The 15691-nt window shown below is 41.1% G+C and overlaps 1 protein-coding gene and 1 long non-coding RNA gene across 3 annotated transcripts in view; one reads left to right on the forward strand and one right to left on the reverse strand.

Annotated features, from left to right (window-relative positions):
* Window positions 1–12976, forward strand: part of CHP2 (calcineurin like EF-hand protein 2) — a 39820-nt gene extending 26844 nt beyond the window's left edge. The window contains exon 8 of one of the 2 annotated variants that reach the window (XM_082362619.1): window positions 9500–12976. In XM_082362619.1, the coding sequence (XP_082218745.1) occupies window positions 9500–9583 (84 nt within the window). In that variant the 3' untranslated portion in view covers window positions 9584–12976. Of the gene's footprint in view, window positions 1–3224 lie in introns of both variants that reach the window. The other variant, XM_082362620.1, reaches the window with a different exon arrangement.
* LOC309614378 overlaps window positions 1–15691 on the reverse strand; it is a 477476-nt gene that overhangs the window by 23564 nt on the left and 438221 nt on the right. The gene's annotated exons all lie outside the window — the stretch shown is intronic.

The following is a 15691-nucleotide window of genomic DNA, read 5'->3' on the forward strand; positions in this document are numbered from 1 at the left end:
GAGCCATTATGCTGCACATAAATGTATTAAATGCTCAATGGGCAACCATTAAACACCCACTGTGTCTGAGCCAGATCCTGATTGCTCAGAAGTGCAGGCAGGGGAACAGTTATTCTCTGAAGCACTGTTTTCAATAATGTGTGTTAAGGTAACGTGTTGACATGATGCTGTTAAAGAGTCTCCAAATGAAGTCACTTATGCTAAGCCCCGTATCACCAAACCAAGACTTAATTACAGGTTCAGGTCTCCCAGACATGGAATCTTAAACCAGTCAATCAGAAATTGCCTGGTCAGAATGTAAAATAGTTGGCTGGTGGGAAGCAGCAGCATAGCACAGGGAGATCAGCTCGGTGCTTTGCGATGACTTAGAAGGGTGGGATAGGGAGGATGGGAGAGAGGCTCAAGAGGGAGGGGATATGGGGACATGTGTATGCATATGGCTGATTCGCTTTGTTGTGCAACAGAAACTAACACAGTATTGTGAAGCAATTATACTCCGATAAAGATCTATTAAAAAAAAAAAAAAAGAAATTGCCTGGCCAGCGTTAGTTAGGTAACCTGCCTGATAGATCCCTGCCATCCCCTGTAAGGAAATGACCTTGCAATAACAAATCCACTTTTTGCCTAGTACAACTTCCTTGTTCCTGCTCCCTTCTGCTCACAAAATCTCATGCCTTGTATAGCTCTTCCGAGCTCCTCTCTGTCTGCTAGATTGGATACTGCTTGATTCATGATTTATTGGGTTGAATTTTGTTTTTTAACAATGGATATCAAGACTAAAATGAAAGACTCTTAGGCTTGGAAACTACAGGATAGTAAGACCTTGAGATTCAAGAGAGGTGGGAAAAGCAGGGCATCTTTTCATAATACTGCTAGTGCAGACAGCCTCTTATTAGGTTGTTAGAACCTGTACCAACTTCTAACCAGATCTGAGACCACCATCTCCTTTTAAATTTAAAGTCTACTCCAAAAGGACATTTTTTGATGACTCTGGGAAAATGGGGTGAGCATGCAAATTCGAGGTAAGGATTGAAGGAATAAAATCTCCAAACCCCAGTTTAGATTTGCAATCAAGCTGAAACTCTTCAGTCCCCCAGGGCTTGCCTTTAAAAGAACAAAAAAGTTATTTGTAAGAAACAGAGACCTAGATTTGCATTTGAATGTGGTGCCAATCAATGCTTATTAGCAGGAATACAATGTGCACCATTAGCAGGAAGGTAGCTTTGGCAATTGCTCATTAGTTTCCTAGATTCAAATAAGTATTCTAATGGATGATCCGGATGCTCGAGCGTGTCTGATGAGATCCAAAGTCATCAATGATTTCCCACTTTTCTCCCCAGGGCAAGGCAACGTTCTGCAGGAATAATTGTATTCTCCTTTCCCTCCCTTCTCACTCACACACGCCTCCAGGCTCCTCTGTACTCCCAGGGCCATAGGATGTCAAAGCTTGGAAGGACTGTAGGCATTTCTTGGTCAGGACATTACTTACGAGGAAATTGTAGTTCCAAGAGGGTAGGAACAAACTGGTCATCTGAGAAGTTAGGAAAGAATCTGTTTATTACACACACTCCCTTTCTTCATTGAAAGGAAGGACTCTCGATGGGTTGAGGGCAGAATGGAAACACACAATGGGGCCACCGCTTTGCGGAAGATCCCTGGATGAGACTTGCAAAGGAGAGCAGACCTCTCTGCCTGGAGGACTGGAGAATTGGGGCCAGGCACCACTTTTGGCTGGAAGAAATGTAAGCAGCTTTTGGCAGGAAAGAGTTCTCTGCAGGAGGCCCCCTTGTCCTGTCGCTAACCGGAAACCAGGCGCCCCCATGCTCTACTCATCTCTGGCCCTAGCATACCTTTCACATCTTTTGACCACACACTACCTTGCCCAATCTGTTGGTTCTTTCCATATATCAAAGAAGTAGAAATGAAGAATAAGTAATTAAGCGATGACCAGATCTCTTTCCTAGCTCCCCCTGCAGTAATCTTGGGAACAAACTGTGTGAACAAGATAGCATCTAAAAAAAATTGTTGCAGGAAGGGGGGCCCCTTCCAGGGCCCAAGAGTGGGATCTTGTCTAACACTCCGTAATGAACTGTCCGAGGAGACACACGTGCTGACAAAGCAAGAGACTTGATTGGGAAGGGGCCCCCGGGTGGAGAACAGCACGGTAAGGGAACCCAGGAGAACTGCTCTGCCATGTGGCTCGCAGTCTCAGGTTTTATGGTAATGGGGTTAGTTTCCAGGTTGTCTCTGGCCAATCATTCTGACTCAGGGTCCTCCCTGGTGCCATGTGCATCGCTCAGCCAAGATGGATTCCAGGGAGAACGATTCTGGGAGGTTGGCAGGACATATAGACTGACATCTCCTCTCTCCTTTTGACCTTTCCCAAATTCTTACAGTTCTGGTAGCTTGTTAGTTCCGCATTCCTTACCAGGACCTCCTGTTGTAAGATAACTCATGCAAGTGGTTACTATCGGGCCTCACCAGGGTAGGCAGTTTCAGTCAGTGGTTCCCCTAACAAAATCACAAGAAGTTGACAAGCCTGTACACAGTGGGGGATGGCGATGACTCTGACCCCCTATCTCCATGATTAACTGAGATTACCTCCCTTTTTCCTTTTAAAAGCTTTCAAGGCTGAGCAGAACCCATGGAGATGGTTTTGGGGGACACTAAGTCCACCATCTCCCCAGACTACTGGCATTCTGATTAAAAGCAACTTTCCTTTCCACCAACTTTCCTCTCTCTCTCTGACTCTGGTTTTCGAGCCGTGAGCACCTGGACCTGATTGGGTAACAGAAATGTGCTGAGAGATTAACCAGGTCACGGGGGCTCACTGTAAAGGGAAACTTCTTAGGCCTAACTCTGCTCTGGGCGTTAAGGGAGCCCCTAGGACAACAGCCGGCACGTGGGAGCTAAACAGCACAGTGGTTGCAAGCCCAAGTGTTAGAATTACACGGACTTGCGTTCAAGTTCCAGCCTTTCCACCAGGCTCCTAGGGTGATTCTTGGGCACATTAATGTTTGAGAACTGCTGAGCTGGCCTGTCCTGTTCTGATAATTCATACTGGACCCTAGGAGATTGTATTTGAGGAGGGAGGAGGATGAACCCCAAGGTGAAGCCCACTTCTGTGAGCAGAGTATAATGAAAATTTAGTTTTTCCTAGAAAACAAGTGTTTCCTCTTCCTCTTTTGTAATAGAACTTCCTTTTTTTATTTTTTATCTTTCAGCTACCATCTGTCCTCCATGTGATCTTATTCTTCAGGGGAAGTGGTCTCTGCTCCCAGGAAGCGGCATAATTGGTCTAAACAAACCATATTTTCATATCCCCTTTGTTTAATGATGGGCTTAGGCATGGGAACATGAGGTGATTCTGGCCAATGGGACACGAGTGGAGTCTTGTGCTGGGGCTTCTGGCAGAGGTTTTCTTTGTTGATTGAGAGGACACAAAGAGGGAAGAAACAATCCCTCTACTGACTCTGGATACTGTTGTGAGAAAGTACCACCTGGAGCTTGGGCAGCCACCTTGTGGTCATGAGGAGGCTGCTAGGTCAAGGGTGGCAGAACAGAACAGCAGAAGGAAGCTGGGATTTACTGATATAACAGAGCTGCTGAATCAGCCAACTCTGAAGCCATCATTTTATTATGTGAGATAATAACATTTCCTCAAAGTCTAAAGACAGATGCATTGGTAGGTTCTGTTTCTTGCGGCTGAAAGTTTCTCTAAAAAGAGAGATGGAGATGTACACTCTGGAGGCCTGAGAAAGGAAACACTGATGAAGGGAAGAACCTGAGGCCAGAACAGCAAGTCTAGGAACTAGACTGTATCTCTAAGGAGAGCGGTGAGGAGTGGCCTGACCTTTACCACAGCTTAGTGGCTAAAATCGAGGACTCTGGAATGAGTGCCTGAGTTCAAAGTCCAAGTCCATCACTTAACTAACTATGTCACCTTGGGCAAGTTACTTAACCTCAGTTTTCTCATCTATAAAACAGGATCATAATAGTACTATATAATATGATTTGAGAAGGTTAAATTAGTAACCTGAAGTACCAGGCAGTACCTAGCCCATGGTAAGTACTACATAAGTATTAACTATGAAGTGAGTAATATTTAGCAATCAGTTTTCCTTTACATGTTGTAATTCCCCTTTGTAAAAAAAAATAAACTTTTTATTTTGTGATAATTATAGGTTTACATGCAGCTGTAAGTAAAAATACAGAGAGATCCCATGTACCATGTACCCTATTTCTCCCAATGGTAACATTTTACAACACTCTTGTCCAAAATCACAATCAGAATCTTGACATAACTACAGTGAGGATGCAGAATATTCCCATCACAACAAGGATTTCTCTTGTGCCATTTTATAGCCACACCCACTTTCTCCTACCTTCACCCCCTCCTTAACCCCTAGCAACCACTAATCTGTTCTCCATTTCTTTGATTTTGTCATTTTAAGAATGTTATATAAATGGAATCATATAGGATGTAACCTTTTGGGTTTGGCTTTTTTTTTGCACTCAGCATAGTTCTCTGGAGATTTATACCGGTTGTTGTGTGTATCAATAGTTTGTTCCTTTTTACTGCTGAATGGTATTCCATGGTGTGGATATTCCATGGTTTGTTTATCCATTTATCCAGTAAAGGACATTTGGGTTGTTTCCAGTTTGGGGCTATCACGAACAAAGCTGCTGTAAACGTTCATGGAGAGATGTTTGTATGAACATAAATTTTGATTTCTCTGGGATGAATGCCCAAGACCACGATTGCTGGGGTCGTATAGCAGTTGCATTTTTAGTTTTTTAAAGAAACTGACAAATTGTTTTCCAGAATGGCTATAACATTTTACATTCTCACTAGTGACGTAGGTTCCTTAGCATCCTTGCCAACATTTGGTATTGTCATTATTTTTTATTTTAGTTATTTTGATAGGTGTGAGGTGATATCTTACCATGGTCTTAATTGGCATTTCTCTCTTTCCATGTGCTTATTTGCCTTCTGTATCTCCTCTTCAGTAAAATGTCTCTTCATATCTTTTGCCCATTTTCTAACTGGATTGTTTGTGGGTTTAGTTGTTGTTGTTGTTGAGTTTTGAGAGTTCTTTATGTATTTTAGATACTAATCTTTTGTTGGATATGTGTTTGCAAATATTTTCTCTCAGTCTGTAGTCTGTCTTTACATCCTCTTGACAAGGTCTTAAGATCTTACTCAAATATTTCAGAGGAAGATGAGGAGACAGGAGGATGCTGGAGCTCAGGTGTTGGATAATAAGCATTTAATAAATGATATGTTTTTATAATAATGAATGTGAGCGAGGAATGCAGGGTGGAAAGGGAGGGTGGAGTGAAAGAAGGCGTTTGAGTCCCCCAGCTCTGGCCCACATGACCCAGAACTGGGAATTATCCTTAGTGAAAGCCCCCATATGAGAGGGTAAAGGGAAACTACCCCTGGGAGAACCATCTCCTGGTAGCAGCCAAGAAGATGGGAAAAGGTAGCAGGGGGCTGAGGCAGGACCTAAACTCTGCAGGATTAGGAAAACCCCCAAGAGAAGAGCCGGCTGTTCCCCTCGTCACTCAACAACAAGGACATTTAAGATCTCAAATAAGAAGAATTATGGAAGTAGACAGCTCTGGGTCTGTTCAAAGAAGACAGACCATTGGGACTATCAAGGTTGCTTGGCCAGTTGCCGAGTGTTAAGGTGGAAAATTGAACATGGGAACATGGACTCTGTTTCTCGTATTCACTCGATACAGGTGTTCCCAGATCAAAGAAAGGCAGGAGAGACTGGAACATTTGGAAAGGAAAACTTAAAAGTTTAAAAAGGGCTGGTGGAACTAGAGGGAAGAAGGAAATGTTAGGAAATATATAGCAACTTGAGAGATCATCATTGCAAATTTGAAAATGTAGCTTTGAAGCCAAATCCAGCCTCTGTAGCCTGACACTGAATTAAATCTTGGAGACAGAGTTTTGGGTGAAGTAGAAAAGAATAGCTTTATTGCTTTGCCGGGCAAAGGGGGCCACAGCGGGCTAGTGCCCTCAAAACTGTGTGTCCTGACCTGGAGGGGTTAGTGAGAAGTTTTATAGTAATGGTTCAAAGAGGGTGTGATCAGCTCATGGGCATTCTTCTGATTGGTTGGACAGTTAACTTCTCCCACCTGGTGGTGGTTTCGATATCTGCAAAACAACTCAAGGATACTGTTGTGTGTATCCCCCCCCCTTTTTTTTTTTAAGCTGCACCATGAGCCATGTGGGATCTTAGTTTCCCGACCAGGGATCAAACTCGTGCTTCCTGAATTGGGAGCCCGGAGTCTTAACCACTGGACTGCCAGGGAAGTCCATGCGTATCCCTTGATGGGGAACCAGGACCTTGCCCCAAGGCTGCACTATTGTTTCTTTTGACTGTTCCTACCTTGTCTTACATCCCCCCCTTCCCTAATTAACAACTGCTTGAACCTGCCCGCTGGAACTCATGGAGGCTTGAATGAAGCCTATTTCCTGTAATCAAATAAATGGGGGACACAGAAAGGCTTTTGTGCCCAGGAGTTCCACAGGGTCCTACTCGGTATCAGCTTCTCAGTGTTGATGTTGGAGCTGGTTCTCTCTCTCTGGAAAATGAGGATTTCTGTAAAGTAGGGAGGGTGATCATTTGCCTGGATATGAAATTCTTCTAAAGGGGAAATAATATCACTTATATGTCATTTAATCTCTCAGTCTCTTTTTACTTCCAATGATTTTATTCCCCTTGTTGTAAAAATAGGGCATGTTCCTTAAAAAAAAAAAAAAAAAAGGAAACTATTAACAAGATGACAAAAAAAAAAGATGAAGGATTAAAAAAAAAACACTCTTAATCCTGCTACACTGGCAAAGCTACTCTTGTATATTGGTTACATGATTTTACACTATTTTGTTTAAAGGCTACAAAGTTTGAAATTTGTATCCTGCTTTTTATTTTTCCCTTTCCATTATATTGTGAATAGTTTTCCTTGTTATTATGGACTTCTGGTCAATGTAATTTTTAATGCTGCTTAATAATAAATCAAGTAGCTGAACAGTAATTTCCTGAATAAATCTTTCCCATTAGTTGGGCAATTTAGCTTGTTTCCAGTTCTTGTCTATTAAATGGATGTTTTGGTGAAAACTGCAATGAGAATATCCACAGTCAGTCACCATTCAGCGAGCACTTACCGGGCCAAATGGTTTACAATCCACATTTATTTGATCCTCACAACAACCCAACCAGGCAGAAGCCACTGTGGTTTACTCCACTTTTTTATTATTAAATTATAAAAACAAAATAAAGCAAGTCAAGCAGAACTAAAGGGACCTAATGGGAAGGTTCAACCCCTCCTCCCCTTGCCCTCCAAGCTCACCAATCCCCCTCCCCAGAGATAACACTGGTGTATTTCTTATGCATCCTTCCAGAAATTTTCTGTTCACATCCAAACACAAATCATGGCATATATTTTACTCTGAAACTTCCAATCTATCTGAGCGAACTATCTCAAATGTCTTTCTATGTTTAGATATATTGATCTACGAGAGAGCCACAGTTATTTTTACTTTACACTTGGAGAAATTGAGGCCTAGGAGGTGAAGAAACATGCTTTTATGGGGTGAACTGTGTAATCCCCCCAAAAGATATGGTGAGGTCCTACCCCAGGACCTCAGAATGTGACCTCATTTGGAAGTAGGGTCATTGCTAATGTGATTAGTTAAGATGAGGCCATACAGGAGTAGGGAGAGCACTAATCCAACATGACTGGTATCCTTATAAAAAGGGGACATGTGGACACAGGCATTTGCAGAAGGAAAACTAAATGCAGAGACACAGGAAGGCCACCAAGAGAAGATGGAGAATTGCGGTGATGCACCTACAAGCCGAGGAACACCGAAGAAACTGGAAAACCATTAGAAAGTAGGAAGAAGCCGGGCTGCCCTAATGGCACAGTGGTTAAGACTCTGCACTTCCACTGCAGGGTGCATGGGTTCAATATTTGGTCTGGGGACTAAGATCCCACATGCCATGTGGCAAAAAAAAAAAAAAAAATTAGGGAGAAACAAATAAGGATTTCTACAGACTTCATGATTTCAAGCTTCTAGCCTGGAGAACTGTGAGACAACACATTTACGTATGTACGTATTTTTATAAAGCCATCAGTTTGTTACAGCAGCCCTAGGAAATGAATACACAGCTCAAAGCTTCAAAACTAGCATGTGGCAGGACTGGAATCTGAACTCAGGTAGGTGTGACCCCAAGGCTAACAGCATGTTTTGTTTTTTTGAGCACACACCTATATGGTACTTAGCCAGTGCCAGGCTCTGTTCTAAGCATTTCACATGGATTTCCCTGCAGTAGGCATCTTCCAACCCCAATGTGGTTCAGAGTCATTCCCTCCTTGAGGTTATCTGGCAGCTTCCATCAGGGGGCAGGCCAGCACCTTTGTGTTCAGAAAGGAAAAGAACACAGAAGTCAGGTCCCACTGCCCAGATTGCTTATAAACTCAGTCCACCAAAGCAAGGTTCGCATCAAAAGAAGGGGAGTGATTGGCCAAGAAGAGTGTGTGCAAAAAAACTTGGGGATTCTCTGGGGGGGAGAGAACAAGGCCCTTGGGGGCATGGGAAGTCTGGTCTCTAGGTAGTTCTGTCAAGGGATATAGGGGACATGTTATCTATTTTTCCTACAAAAAGATCCTGAGTCCATTCTCACTCAACAACATTCTGATGCATAGACGGGTTAATGTTTGTGTGATAGGTGCCAGGTCTGGGGATTGTGGTGCAACAGATCCCCTTTCTCTGCAGCTGTCTTGGCAACCATGTCTATACCATACAACCCTAACACCCCTGGACCCATGTGGAGCTGGAGGAATTCGGCACATTCCTGCTGCTGCTCTGGCTCGGAAGCCGTCCTGGCTGTTGACCCTGCTGAGCCCTGGTTGTTCAGCCCTTCCTTGGATTCTGTAGAACACCCCGGTATCCAGCCAGCACCCTTTTCTTGTTGCAAGTCCCCACTCCTTTTAAAGCTCTAGTCAGAGCTAGTTTCTATATTTGCAAAAGCACAAAAGCAAAAACCTGAATTCATATGAATTAGGATGGCTTCTGTGGATCAAAAAAATAAAGGATTAAATGTATTATTTAAAATCATAAAGGCAAGAAAAAGATAAAAATAATAAAGTCACAAGAACAACTAAGCACCTAGAAAATAACTTACAGTGTTTAGATTCTTAATACATATTTCTTGACTGACTGCAGGAATTCACTAAAAATACTATCCTACAAAAACTGGGAAAGCAGGAAAGGAGAATGAAGCTGAGCTAAATTTCACTTCTTTCTTAGCAACGGAGATAACGTAGCTTCAAGTTGGTAATTTAAGACATACAGGTATAATCATGTTATTTAGAATTATAGTGTTAAAACAAGAAAATGTTATTTCAGGAGTGGGAGAGTGTTTGTTTTTCAGCATCTTTCTAAACACCGTGTATTCTCAACCTTCTTTCTGTTTTGCAGAGGGATACAAGTCTGTTTGCAAAAGGTCCAGGCTGGGGGCAAGTGGCACTGGAATCCAGGACGCGCCCAGTCCCCCGTCACTAGACGCATCTTCCCAGAAGGGGGCGCCGTTTTCTAACTTGCACAGAGGCACTTACCGGCTGGCATCTACCTTGTCTTTGCCAGTCCGACAGAGGAAAATGGTATCTCATTATTGTTTTAATTTACATTCCCTTAATTGTGTGTGAGATCGAATGTTTTCTCCTATGTTTATAAGCCATTTGTATTTCCTTTTCTGTGAATTGCCTTTTCATGTCCTTCACCCTAATGGAAATTCTTTCTCCTCCGTGCAGTACTTTCTTTTTCTTATCTGATCACACTGTTACTCAGCTGCTTCCTCTAGTTTATTTTTGGCACACTCGAGCTGCTCTAAGTTCTCCTTTCCTCTTCCTCATGCTCCCCTACTGCCCTCTTCCTCCTGTTTGAATGTGTAAATGCCTCCTAGCACTCATGCTTTGTTTTCTGCCCCTGAGAGGTGAATCAGACACAACTGTGATAGCAGCGACCTTCTATCGGTGTAAAACATAAAGTCACCATCTTCGTCTTCTCCAGTTCCTTTTATACCTGAAAACTTTTCTCTCCCTTCTAGATCTTCTGCAAACCCTCTACACTCTCCCATGGGCTTGGATTTTTGGAGCAAAGCCAAGAAATCCTGGCGGTGTTCTGCTTTTTGGACCTGCTATGAACTTCCTCTGGGCCAAGGACTTTCAAAGCTGGCTTTCTGCCTGCTTGGGTGCAGGAAAGACAGTGGGGAGAGGGAAAGTGTAGAAAAATCCGTAAATGAAAGCAAAATATCATTCCACCATGTTTTTATAAACAGAAACAGTTCTGCAAGAACCTGAACCCAATACTTATTAGTGGTTAACTTGGGGGATGGGATCGTCTTTCTTTGTAGAAAAAAAATTTTTTTAACTAGGCTTATGGGTGAGTTTTATTTTCTTTTCCTCCTCTCCGGCATCTCCAACATCTCCAACCTCTTAGTAGTTTTCATTGAAATATTTTATAGAAAAAAATAATAAAATGGTAACATTCAAAGAGTAACAAAGTGTATATAATGAAAATGAAGTTTCTCTTTTATCTGAATCCCTGGGAGCAATTACTATTATCACTTTCTTATGTAAGTTTTCAGACTTGTTCTGTGTATAGTCTGTCTGTCTGTCTGTATCTCTCTGTCTCTGTCTCTGATCTCTTTCTCTCTCTCTCTCATCCTTGACTCTTTTTCCACTAGTGGGTGTATCACATACAGACTTTCAGGCCCCCACCAGAATATCTTGGAAGTTGTTTAATATCAGAATCCATAAAAATCAACCTCATTAAAAAAATGGCTTTGTAGTATTCTTATATGGGAGTTCTGTAATATAATGAACTCTTTTCCCATTAATTGGGAAAGGTTATTTCCCATTTTTTGCTATTACAAACAAGGACCGAAAAAATAACCTTGAGCAAACATCTTAGATTTGAGAGTATGTCTAGGATAAATTCCTCAAACTTGAGTTCCTGGGTCAAAGGTTCCCCCCCCATTTAAAATTTTTGATAGTTATCTAATAATTTCCTTTCAGAGAAGTTGTACCAACATGTGCTCACACCAACAATGTGTGAAAGTGTCTGTGTTTATACTTCCTTTTATTTTTAAAAAGTAATTAATTAATTAATTTTTGGCTGCATTGGGTCTTTGTTGCTACGTGTGGGCTTTCTCTAGTTGCAGCGAGCAGGGGCTACTCTTCGTTGCAGTGTGTGGACTTCTCATTGCAGTGGCTTCTCTTGTTGCAGAGCACAGGCTCTAGGCATGCGGGCTTCAGTAGTTATGGCTCACGGGCTCTAGAGCGCAGGCTCAGTAGTTGTGGCACATGGGCTTAGTTGCTCCGTGGCATGTGGGATCTTCCCGGACCAGGGCTCGAGCCTGTGTCCCCTGCACTGGCAGGCGGAGTCTTAACCACTGCGCCACCAGGGAAGCCCCCTCATATTAATTTTTAAAAGGTCTTTTTATAATAGAAAATTAGCCCACACTCTGTTATATATGTTGTGAATATTTTTCCTAATTTGCAGTTTGTCTTTTGATTTTGTTTAGTATATGTATTTTTTTGCCCCATGGAAATGAAAATTTTTTACCTGTTAAAATTTACCAATATTTTCTCTTATCACTACTTAGGTTGTGTCTTTCTTAAAAATGTCTTCCCTTGTCCAATTTTTAGAAAGGTATAACCATCCAAGACTGTACCAGGAAGAAATGGAAAATATGAACAGACCAATCACAAGTAATGAAATTGAAACTGTGATTAAAAATCTTCCAACAAACAAAAGTCCAGGACCAGATGGCTTCACAGGTGAATTCTATCAAACATTTAGAGAAGAGCTAATACCCATCCTTCTCAAACTCTTCCAAAAACTTGCAGAGGAAGGAACACTCCCAAACTCATTCTATGAGGCCACCATCACCCTGATACCAAAACCAGACAAAGACGCTACAAAAAAAGGAAATTACAGACCAATATCACTGATGAATATAGATGCAAAAATCCTCAACAAAATACTAGCAAGCAGAATCCAACAACACATTAAAAGGATCATACACCACGATCAAGTGGGATTTATCCCAGGGATGCAAGGATTCTTCAATATACGCAAATCAATCAATGTGATACACCATATTAACAAATTGAAGAATAAAAACCATATGATCATCTCAATAGATGCAGAAAAAGCTTTTGACAAATTTCAACACCCATTTATGATAAAAACTCTTCAGAAATTGGGCATAGAGGGAACCTACCTCAACATAATAAAGGCCATATATGACAAACCTACAGCAAACATCATTCTCAATGGTGAAAAACTGAAAGCATTTCCTCTAAGATCAGGAACAAGACAAGGATGTCCACTCTCGCCACTATTACTCAACATAGTTTTGGAAGTCCTAGCCATGGCAATCAGAGAAGAAGAAGAAATAAAAGGAATACAAATTGGAAAAGAAGAAGTAAAACTGTCACTGTTTGCAGATGACATGATACTATACATAGAGAATCCTAAAGATGCCACCAGAAAACTACTAGAGCTAATCAATGAATTTGGTGAAGTTGCAGGATACAAAATTAATGTACAGAAATCTCTTGCATTCCTATACACTAATGATGAAAAATCTGAAAGAGAAATTAAGGAAACACTCCCATTTAACATTGCAACAAAAAGAATAAAATACCTAGGAATCAACCTACCTAGGGAGACAAAAGACCTGTATGCAGAAAACTATAAGACACTGATGAAAGAAATTAAAAACGATACCAACAGCTGAAGAGATATACCATGTTCTTGGATTGGAAGAATCAATATTGTGAAAATGACTATACTACCCAAAGCAATCTACAGATTCAATGCAATCCTTATCAAATTACCAATGGCATTTTTTACAGAACTAGAACAAAAAAATCTTAAAATCTGTATGGAGACACAAAAGACCCCAAAGAGCCAAAGCAGTCTTGAGGGAAAAAAACGGAGCTGGAGGAATCAGACTCCCTGACTTCAGACTATACTACAAAGCTACAGTCATGAAGACAATATGGTACTGGCACAAAAACAGAAACAGATCAATGGAACAAGATAGAAAGCCCAGTGATAAACCCACGCACCTATGGTCAACTAATCTATGACAAAGGAGGCAAGGATATACAATGGAGAAAAGACAGTCTCTTCAATAAGTGGTGCTGGGAAAACTGGACAGCTACATGTAAAAGAATGAAATTAGAACACTCCCTAACACCATACACAAAAATAAACTCAAAATGGATTCGAGACCTAAATGTAAGACCAGACACTGTAAAACTCTTAGATAAAACATAGGAAGAACGCTCTTTGACATAAATCACAGCAAGATCTTTTTTGACCCACCTCCTAGAGTAATGGAAATAAAAGCAAAAATAAACAAATGGGACCTAATGAAACCTCAAAGCTTTTGCACAACAAAGGAAACTACAAAAAAGACAAAAAGACAACACTCAGAATGGGAGAAAATAGTTGCAAACGAAGAAACTGACAGAGGATTAATCTCCAAAATATACAAGCAGCTCATGCAGCTCAATATTAAAAAAACAAACAACACAATCCAAAAATGGGCAGAAGACCTAAATAGACATTTCTCCAAAGAAGACATACAGATGGCCAAGAAGCACATGAAAAGCTGCTCAACATCACTAATCATTAGAGAAATGCAAATCAAAACTACAGTGAGGTATCACCTCACACCAGTTAGAATGGGCATCATCAGAAAATCTACAAACAACAAATGCTGGAGAGGGTGTGGAGAAAAGGGAACCCTCTTGCACTGTTGGTGGGAATGTAAATTGATACAGCCACTATGGAGAACAGTATGGAGGTTCCTTAAAAAACTAAACATAGAATTACCATATGATCCAGCAATCCCACTACTGGGCATATACCCAGAGAAAACCATAATTCAAAAAGACATATGCACCCCAATGTTCATTGCAGCACTATTTACAAGAGCCAGGTCATGGAAACAACCTAAATGCCCATCAACAGACGAATGGATAAAGAGGATGTGGTACATATATACAATGGAATATTACTCAGCCATAAAAGGAATGAAATTGGGTCATTTGTAGAGACGTGGATGAATCTAGAGACTGTCTTACAGACTGAAGTAAGTCAGAAAGAGAAAAAAAATATCGTATATTAACACATATATGTGGAACCTAGAAAAATGGTACAGATGAACCGGTTTGCAGGGCAGAAATTGAGACAGATGTGGAGAACAAACGTATGGACACCAAGGGGGGAGAGTGGTGGGGGTGGGGATGGTGGTGGGATGAATTGGGAGATTGGGATTGACATGTATACACTGATGTGTATAAAATTGATGACTAATAAGAACCTGCTGTATAAAAAAATAAATAAAATAAAATTCAAAAATTAAAAAAAAAAAAAGAGAAGAGCATTGGCGCAAGAAGAGAAAGTAAAAGAATATTCTTCTTCTTCAAAAAAAAAAGGTCTTCCCTTGTCCAAGATTATTAAAAAAATTTCCCATTTTTCTAGTATTCTAATGGCTTTATTTCTTTTTGTTTTGTTTTCTTTCTTTTTTTTTTTTGCTTTAACATTTTTGCCCTATCTGGAATTAATTTGATAAAAGGAGTGAGGTAAGAACCTAGTCTTTATTATTATTATTATTTTTAATCTGGATGACTACCCAGAACTCCTAAAACAATTTATTGATAAGTCCAGCTTCTACCCACTTATTTAAAATGCCTCTCTTAAAGATAAATACTGTATGATGTCACTTATGTGGAATCTAAAATATGACACAGGGAATTCCCTGGCAGTCCAGTGGTTAGGGTGCCGCGCTTCCACTGCAGGGGGCACGGGTTCAATCCCTGGTCAGGGAACTAAGATCCCACATGCTGTGTGGCATGGCCAAAAAAAAAACACCCCGACACAAATGAACCTATCTATGAAACAGAAACAGACTCACAGACATAGAGAACAGACTTGTGGTTGCCAAAGATGGATTGGGAGTTTGGGACTAGCAGATGCAAACTAGTATATAGAAGATGGATAAAGAACAAGGTCCTACTGTTATAGTACAGGGACTATATTTAATATTCTGTAATAAACTATAATGGAAAATAAAAATAAAATAAAATAAAATAAAATGCTTATTTTATATAGAAGTGCAATGATATGGATACCAGCAGAAAGTCTTGGCTAACTAAACTCTGAGATTCTGGCCAGTTCTTCATTTTTCTTGCTGATGTTGTTGTCTTTCAGAAGGTAGAGAAAACATCTAGAGGAACCATTGCCTTGGGCCAAATTCTGGCCAACCAGGAGGAACAAGCTGGTGAGGGAAGTGGCAAGACCCTTGGTAGAAAGTGACCATGTCATTCTAGACACTCTGTCTGCCTCCTACCCCTTTGGTTAACCTTCTAGCTTCATCTAGCCCAGTGGGGAACAACCCTTGTGGTCAGCACCCCTGACAGCCTGGCTCTGTCTCTAGCAACAGGAAGTCTGATAAGCAAGTTCCCCAAACATCCCCTCCCCTCCAGTGCTTTGCCCATGCTCTTCGCTTTGCCTGAAACCCTTTCTGTCATTTCTTTGCCTACATGGATCTTCATCCTTCATGTCTGAGTTTAAAGGTTGCCTCCATTA

The sequence above is a fragment of the Balaenoptera borealis genome, assembly GCF_965194805.1.
Source record: "Balaenoptera borealis genome assembly, chromosome: 16".
NCBI classification, from domain to species: Eukaryota; Metazoa; Chordata; class Mammalia; order Artiodactyla; family Balaenopteridae; genus Balaenoptera; species Balaenoptera borealis.